Raw genomic sequence first — 9,156 nt, forward strand, 5'->3', positions numbered from 1 at the left:
CCCCCGCAACCTCAACTAGGTGAGTACAACTAGGTGAGTACACACACACACACACACACACACACACACACACACACACACACACACACACACACACACACACACACATAATTGAAAGAATTAGAGGTAAGACAGAATGTAGAATTGCGGACGAACAAGGAGGTTTCAGAGTGGGTAGGGGATGTGTAGATCAAGTGTTTACATTGAAGCATATATGTGAACAGTATTTAGATAAAGGTAGGGAAGTTTTTATTGCATTTATGGATTTAGAAAAGGCATATGATAGAGTGGATAGAGGAGCAATGTGGCAGATGTTGCAAGTATATGGAATAGGTGGTAAGTTACTAAATGCTGTAAAGAGCTTTTATGAGGATAGTGAGGCTCAGGTTAGGGTGTGTAGAAGAGAGGGAGAATACTTCCCGGTAAAAGTAGACAGGGATGTGTAATGTCACCATGGTTGTTTAATATATTTATAGATGGGGTTGTAAAAGAAGTAAATGCTAGGGTGTTCGGGAGAGGGGTGGGATTAAATTATGGGGAATCAAATTCAAAATGGGAATTGACACAGTTACTTTTTGCTGATGATACTGTGCTTATGGGAGATTCTAAAGAAAAATTGCAAAGGTTAGTGGATGAGTTTGAGAATGTGTGTAAAGGTAGAAAGTTGAAAGTGAACATAGAAAAGAGTAAGGTGATGAGGGTATCAAATGATTTAGATAAAGAAAAATTGGATATCAAATTGGGGAGGAGGAGTATGGAAGAAGTGAATGTTTTCAGATACTTGGGAGTTGACGTGTCGGCGGATGGATTTATGAAGGATGAGGTTAATCATAGAATTGATGAGGGAAAAAAGGTGAGTGGTGCGTTGAGGTATATGTGGAGTCAAAAAACGTTATCTATGGAGGCAAAGAAGGGAATGTATGAAAGTATAGTAGTACCAACACTCTTATATGGATGTGAAGCTTGGGTGGTAAATGCAGCAGCGAGGAGACGGTTGGAGGCAGTGGAGATGTCCTGTCTAAGGGCAATGTGTGGTGTAAATATTATGCAGAAAATTCGGAGTGTGGAAATTAGGAGAAGGTGTGGAGTTAATAAAAGCATTAGTCAGAGGGCAGAAGAGGGGTTGTTGAGGTGGTTTGGTCATTTAGAGAGAATGGATCAAAGTAGAATGACATGGAAAGCATATAAATCTATAGGGGAAGGAAAGAGGGGTAGGGGTCGTCCTCGAAAGGGTTGGAAAGAGGGGGTAAAGGAGGTTTTGTGGGTGAGGGGCTTGGACTTCCAGCAAGCGTGCATGAGCGTGTTAGATAGGAGTGAATGGAGACGAATGATACTTGGGACCTGACGATCTGTTGGAGTGTGAGCAGGGTAATATTTAGTGAAGGGATTCAGGGAAACCGGTTATTTTCATATAGTCGGACTTGAGTCCTGGAAATGGGAAGTACAATGCCTGCACTTTAAAGGAGGGGTTTGGGATATTGGCAGTTTGGAGGGATATGTTGTGTATCTTTATACGTATATGCTTCTAAACTGTTATATTCTGAGCACCTCTGCAAAAGCAGTGATAATGTGTGAGTGTGGTGAAAGTGTTGAATGATGATGAAAGTATTTTCTTTTTGGGGATTTTCTTTCTTTTTTTTTGGGTCACCCTGCCTCGGTGGGAGACGACCGACTTGTTGAAAAAAAAAAAAAAAAATTATATATGTGTATATATATATTATATATGTGTATATATATATTATATATGTGTATATATATATTATATATGTGTATATATATATATATATTTCATACCCCCCTAATATCCCCCAGTAGGTATCTGACGTGAGATTTCGCTCCCTCCCCCTCATCCACCTGTTCATCTTTCCATAATACAGACCTTTGATGTTTTTCACCTGTTTTCTCCTGCAGGAGCCTTCCTGGTGCCCTACTGCGTGATGCTGGTGTTGGGAGGAATCCCCCTTTTCTTCATGGAGCTGGCCCTGGGTCAGTACAACCGCAAAGGAGCCATCACATGCTGGGGACGCCTTGTACCTCTCTTCAAGGGTGAGTTTCTTCAGCAAGCAAAATATTAGAGGTATCTGGGTAAGCCAGGAGGAAGACCTCAGTCTGATAACCAATAGCTTCAGTTGGTAGGGTCATCATATGACTAAGACCCGTACCAGAAAACTTTTGTTCTGTTTCCTAATGAATCTTATCTAACTTAAAGCATTCGAGTTGATGCTCAAGAGACTGTCGAGGAGTGTGGAGTGGTTCAAGAGAGGGGAAAACAGTTTCAAAGAGTGGAGAATGGTTTCAAAGAGTGGAGGGTGGGTTTTTATAAATTAGAAAGTCGTTTTCGAGAGCGTAGAGTGGTTTCAGAGAGCAGTGGGTGGTTTCAGAGAGTGGAGATTAGTTTTAAAGAGTGGAGAGTGGTTATAAAGAGGTGAGAGTGCTTAAATATGCTTAAATAAAGGTGAATGATTTTAGAGAAGCATTTTAGAGTAATTTCAGAGAGTTCAAGATTTCTTTGCAGATAATAGTGTTTTCTCCAACAAGCATATTGAGGAAGGAAGTGCTGTCGTTTGCTAAACAATGCAGCGAGAGAGAGAGAGAGAGAGAGAGAGAGAGAGAGAGAGAGAGAGAGAGAGAGAGAGAGAGAGAGAGAGAGAGAGAGAGAGAGAGAGAGAGAGAGAGAGAGAGAGAGAGAGAGAGAGAGAGAGAGAGAGAGAGAGAGAGAGAAAGGAGGTCGAGAATGAAGGAGGAGGACAATGAAAGAGGAGAACGTAGGAGAAAGAGAATGGAATGAAATCCTACGCATTCCTAAGCAGGATGGTGACGGTGTTAAGGAAGTCTAGGAAGTCCTATTACCATGTGAACGCCTGAGGAAAAGGAAGAGGAGGAAGGGGGAGGAGGAGGAGGTGGAGGAGAAGAAAAGGAATGAAGAGGACCAGGAGAGAGAGGAGAAAAAAGAATACGAAGAAGGGAGAAAGGAAAGAAGTGGAAAGAGAGACAGTAGGAGTCTAGGAAATCGTTATATTTACATTCTTCCAGGGCGCTGGTAACAGCCTCGGACAACAGTAGTGGACCAACGTAGAAAAACGGCAGAGGAGGGTGACCAAGGATAAAAACGTTAAGTAACGGTGACAAGAAGGAAGGAACAGCAAAGGAGTAGGACGAGAGGAGAACTGCAATAAAAAGGGGAAGAGGAACGTAAACAAATCCATCAACCTCTTAGTCCTTATCGCACTGTGGAAACTGTATATTGCATTCGTCACAGCCTCTTTCCCGTCTATTTCGTGCCACTCTTTAACTACCACGAGACTAAAGCATTACTTCCTAACATCCCAATCTCTCATCTGTCTTCAGAATTCTTCTAAAATTTTTGAGTGTCATAACCCTCTCTTCCTTAGTCCTCTCCACTAAAAGAGCTCAGATTTTCTTGGTGACTTCATCTGCATTCAAGACACATTATAACTCAGGTATCCCTTGTCTGCTGGACGTATAGACCAGAGGTGGCCCCGCCGCTCTGCTTCTGACATCACCTCTGCAGTATACAGTATATACCTTGTTCTTTCTCACCTCTTTGTATTGTATTCATAAAGATGCCACTATCGAGACGTTCTTATTTAATATATTTGTTGGTACTTGATAACATCTTTCGTTTCTGCTGGGCATTCTGTGGCTGTAGTAGTAGTAGTAATAGTAGTAGTAGTAGTATTAACGTTGGTAGAATTACCGACAATATGTTAAGTAAAAGGACACAGACTAATGTGACGAAGCTCCTGGAGAGCGAAACGTTGGCACAATAAAATGTCACATTAGTTGCACTTGTCTCCTTCTACTTAGCATTAGTAGTAGTAGTAGTGGTGGTAGTAGTAGTAGTAGTAGTAATAGTAATAGTAATTACTAGTTGACATAGGCACTTGTTGATAGACACTTGGGGTCTTACGTGGTGCGGTTGTGTGTAGTTACTAGTTGTCAAAGGCGCTTGTTGATAAACACTTGGCTTATTTTGTGTGTGTTTATGTGTGTGATGCGATTGTGTATGTGGATTCACGTATATGTGTGGTTGCAGGGGGTCGTGTCATAGCTCCTGGCCCCGTCTCTTCTCGTGTGTAAGTGTATGTGTGTGTGTGGTGCTGATAACCTGGCTGGGTATTCAAATGAGGTGAGGGAGGATGGTGGTGATCGCCTCTCAGCCTCGACCCTTCCTACCAAGAAAGAAATGGAAAAATAACACGACGGAAAGCCCCTCTTTATCAAGAGGAAGGGAGGAAGGAAAGGAGGAAGAAGGGAAGTGGGAATAGGAAGGGAGGGAGACAGTGGAGGGGCGAAGAGGAAGAAGAGTACTTTGAATCCAGTAAGATTCCTCAGGAATGACCCTGAACGATCGTGACCTATTGATCAGCATATATGAGAAGCTCTCAGAAGCTAAGGATAAGTCAGTGCATATTTATTTCATTCATTCATGCTCTCTCTCTGTCTCTCTCTTTGTCTCTCTTTCTCTCTCTCTGTCTCTCTCTCTCTCTCTCTGTCTCTCTCTCTCTCTCTCTCTCTCTCTCTCTCTCTCTCTCTCTCTCTCTCTCTCTCTCTGTCTGTCTGTCTGTCTGTCTCTCTCTCTCTCTCTCTCTCTCTCTCTCTCTCTCTCAATCATGTGAAGTTGTGTTCCGTTCTCTTTCAGTTTCATGTGAAGTTATTAAATTTATAAACAGTTAAATACTGCGTTAATAACCCTTGTTAAACTATATTTAGTTATAATGCTGTTGTTATATTATGGACGTTACAGGATGCTACACAGTGTTATTAAGGATATATGCAGGTCTTACATTATATATATTTGTTATCTGTGGTACTAGTAGCGAGAAATTAAAAGCTTTATCACGTTATAAGGATTAAAGTTCACATCTTGATTCGTTTATTCCTTACGTGCTGAGACTCCCCAACCATGGTGGAAGATACGTCACTTGTGAGCTGACAGCCACACTACAACCATGGTGGAACTAGCATGTGGAAGATACGTCACTTGTGAGCTGACAGCCACACTACAACCATGGTGGAACTAGCATGTGGAAGATACGTCACTTGTGAGCTGACAGCCACACTACAACCATGGTGGAACTAGCATGTGGTAGATACGTCACTTGTGAGCTGACAGCCACACTACAACCATGCTGGAACTAGCATGTGGAAGATACGTCACTTGTGAGCTGACAGCCACACTACAACCATGGTGGAACTAGCATGTGGTAGATACGTCACTTGTGAGCTGACAGCCACACTACAACCATGGTGGAACTAGCATGTGGTAGATACGTCACTTGTGAGCTGACAGCCACACTACAACCATGGTGGAACTAGCTTGTGGAAGATACGTCACTTGTGAGCTGACAGCCACACTACAACCATGCTGGAACTAGCATGTGGTAGATACGTCACTTGTGAGCTGACAGCCACACTACAACCATGCTGGAACTAGCATGTGGTAGATACGTCACTTGTGAGCTGACAGCCACACTACAACCATGGTGGAACTAGCTTGTGGTAGATACGTCACTTGTGAGATGACAGCCACACTACAACCATGGTGGAACTAGCATGTGGATGATACGTCACTTGTGAGCTGACAGCCATGCTGGAACTACAACCACTTGTGGTGACAGCCACACAACAACCACTATCATGTGGTAGATACATCACTTGTGAGCTGACAGCCACACTACAACCATGGTGGAACTAGCATGTGGAAGATACGTCACTTGTGAGCTGACAGCCACACTACAACCATGGTGGAACTAGCATGTGGTAGATACGTCACTTGTGAGCTGACAGCCACACTACAACCATGGTGGAACTAGCATGTGGAAGATACGTCACTTGTGAGCTGACAGCCACACTACAACATGTGGAAGATACGTCACTTGTGAGCTGACATGAACTAGTGGATACGTCACTTGTGAGCTATGCTGGAACTAGCATGTGGAAGATACGTCACTTGTGAGCTGACAGCCACACTACAACCATGGTGGAACTATCATGTGGTAGATACGTCACTTGTGAGCTGACAGCCACACTACAACCATGGTGGAACTAGCATGTGGTAGATACGTCACTTGTGAGCTGACAGCCATACTACAACCATGGTGGAACTAGCATGTGGTAGATACGTCACTTGTGAGCTGACAGCCACACTACAACCATGGTGAAACTAGCTTGTGGAATATACGTCACTTGTGAGATGACAGCCACACTACAACCATGGTGGAACTAGCATGTGGAAGATACGTCACTTGTGAGCTGACAGCCACACTACAACCATGCTGGAACTAGCATGAGAAAGATACGTCACTTGTGAGCTGACAGCCACACAACAACCATGCTGGAACTAGCATGTGGTAGATACATCACTTGTGAGCTGACAGCCACACTACAACCATGGTGGAACTAGCATGTGGTAGATACGTCACTTGTGAGCTGACAGCCACACTACAACCATGGTGGAACTAGCATGTGGTAGATACGTCACTTGTGAGCTGACAGCCACACTACAACCATGGTGGAACTAGCATGTGGTAGATACGTCACTTGTGAGCTGACAGCCACACTACAACCATGGTGGAACTAGCATGTGGTAGATACGTCACTTGTGAGCTGACAGCCACACTACAACCATGGTGGAACTAGCATGTGGAAGATACGTCACTTGTGAGCTGACAGCCACACTACAACCATGGTGGAACTAGCATGTGGAAGATACGTCACTTGTGAGCTGACAGCCACACTACAACCATGGTGGAACTAGCATGTGGAAGATACGTCACTTGTGAGCTGACAGCCACACTACAACCATGGTGGAACTAGCATGTGGTAGATACGTCACTTGTGAGCTGACAGTCACACTACAACCATGGTGGAACTAGCATGTGGTAGATACGTCACTTGTGAGCTGACAGCCACACTACAACCATGGTGGAACTAGCATGTGGTAGATACGTCACTTGTGAGCTGACAGCCACACTACAACCATGGTGGAACTAGCATGTGGTAGATACGTCACTTGTGAGCTGACAGCCACACTACAACCATGGTGGAACTAGCTTGTGGAAGATACGTCACTTGTGAGCTGACAGCCACACTACAACCATGGTGGAACTAGCATGTGGAAGATACGTCACTTGTGAGCTGACAGCCACACTACAACCATGGTGGAACTAGCATGTGGAAGATACGTCACTTGTGAGCTGACAGCCACACTACAACCATGCTGGAACTAGCATGTGAAAGATACGTCACTTGTGAGCTGACAGCCACACAACAACCATGCTGGAACTAGCATGTGGTAGATACATCACTTGTGAGCTGACAGCCACACTACAACCATGGTGGAACTAGCATGTGGTAGATACGTCACTTGTGAGCTGACAGCCACACTACAACCATGGTGGAACTAGCATGTGGTAGATACGTCACTTGTGAGCTGACAGCCACACTACAACCATGGTGGAACTAGCATGTGGTAGATACATCACTTGTGAGCTGACAGCCACACTACAACCATGGTGGAACTAGCATGTGGTAGATACGTCACTTGTGAGCTGACAGCCACACTACAACTATGGTGGAACTAGCATGTGGAAGATACGTCACTTGTGAGCTGCCAGCCACACAACAGCCATGGTGGAACTAGCATGTGGTAGATACGTCGCTTGTGAGCTGACAGCCACACTACAACCATGGTGGAACTAGCATGTGGAAGATACGTCACTTGTGAGCTGACAACCACGCTACAACCATGGTGGAACTAGCATGTGGAAGATACGTCACTTGTGAGCTGACAGCCACACTACAACCATGGTGGAACTAGCTTGTGGAAGATACGTCACTTGTGAGCTGACAGCCACACTACAACCATGGTGGAACTAGCATGTGGAAGATACGTCACTTGTGATCTGACAGCCACACTACAACCATGGTGGAACTAGCATGTGGTAGATACGTCGCTTGTGAGCTGACAGCCACACTACAACCATGGTGGAACTAGCATGTGGAAGATACGTCACTTGTGAGCTGACAGCCACACTACAACCATGGTGGAACTAGCATGTGGTAGATACGTCACTTGTGAGCTGACAGCCACACTACAACCATGGTGGAACTAGCTTGTGGAAGATACGTCACTTGTGAGCTGACAGCCACACTACAACCATGGTGGAACTAGCATGTGGAAGATACGTCACTTGTGAGCTGACAGCCACACTACAACCATGGTGGAACTAGCATGTGGTAGATACGTCACTTGTGAGCTGACAGTCACACTACAACCATGGTGGAACTAGCATGTGGAAGATACGTCACTTATGAGCTGACAGCCACACTACAACCATGGTGGAACTAGCATGTGGTAGATACGTCACTTGTGAGCTGACAGCCACACTACAACCATGGTGGAACTAGCATGTGGTAGATACGTCACTTGTGAGCTGACAGTCACACTACAACCATGGTGGAACTAGCATGTGGAAGATACGTCACTTGTGAGCTGACAGCCACACTACAACCATGGTGGAACTAGCTTGTGGAAGATACGTCACTTGTGAGCTGACAGCCACACTACAACCATGGTGGAACTAGCATGTGGAAGATACGTCACTTGTGAGATGACAGCCACACTACAACCATGGTGGAACTAGCATGTGGTAGATACGTCACTTGTGAGCTGACAGCCACACTACAACCATGGTGGAACTAGCATGTGGTAGATACGTCACTTGTGAGCTGACAGTCACACTACAACCATGGTGAAACTAGCATGTGGAAGATACGTCACTTGTGAGCTGACAGCCACACTGCAACCATGGCGGAACTAGCATGTGGAAGATACGTCACTTGTGAGCTGACAGCCACACTACAACCATGGTGGAACTAGCATGTGGAAGATACGTCACTTGTGAGCTGACAGCCACACTACAACCATGGTGGAACTAGCATTTGGAAGATACGTCACTTGTGAGCTGACAGCCACACTACAACCATGGCGGAACTAGCATGTGGAAGATACGTCACTTGTGAGCTGACAGCCACACTACAACCATGGTGGAACTAGCATGTGGTAGATACGTCACTTGTGAGCTGACAGCCACACTACAACCATGGTGGAACTAGCATGTGGTAGATACG

General features: G+C 45.0%; 1 protein-coding gene across 1 annotated transcript in view; it reads left to right on the forward strand.

Moving 5' to 3' along the window:
- Positions 1-1,911: 1,911 nt before the first annotated feature.
- The window catches only part of LOC138851500 (sodium-dependent dopamine transporter-like), a gene marked incomplete at its 5' end in the record, with an annotated part of 36,025 nt that continues 28,780 nt past the window's right edge, over positions 1,912-9,156 (forward strand). The window contains one exon of the mRNA XM_070080694.1: positions 1,912-2,046. Coding sequence (XP_069936795.1) covers positions 1,912-2,046 — 135 coding nt within the window. The remainder of the gene's footprint in view (positions 2,047-9,156) is intronic.

The sequence above is a fragment of the Cherax quadricarinatus genome, unplaced genomic scaffold (assembly GCF_038502225.1).
Source record: "Cherax quadricarinatus isolate ZL_2023a unplaced genomic scaffold, ASM3850222v1 Contig794, whole genome shotgun sequence".
NCBI classification, from domain to species: Eukaryota; Metazoa; Arthropoda; class Malacostraca; order Decapoda; family Parastacidae; genus Cherax; species Cherax quadricarinatus.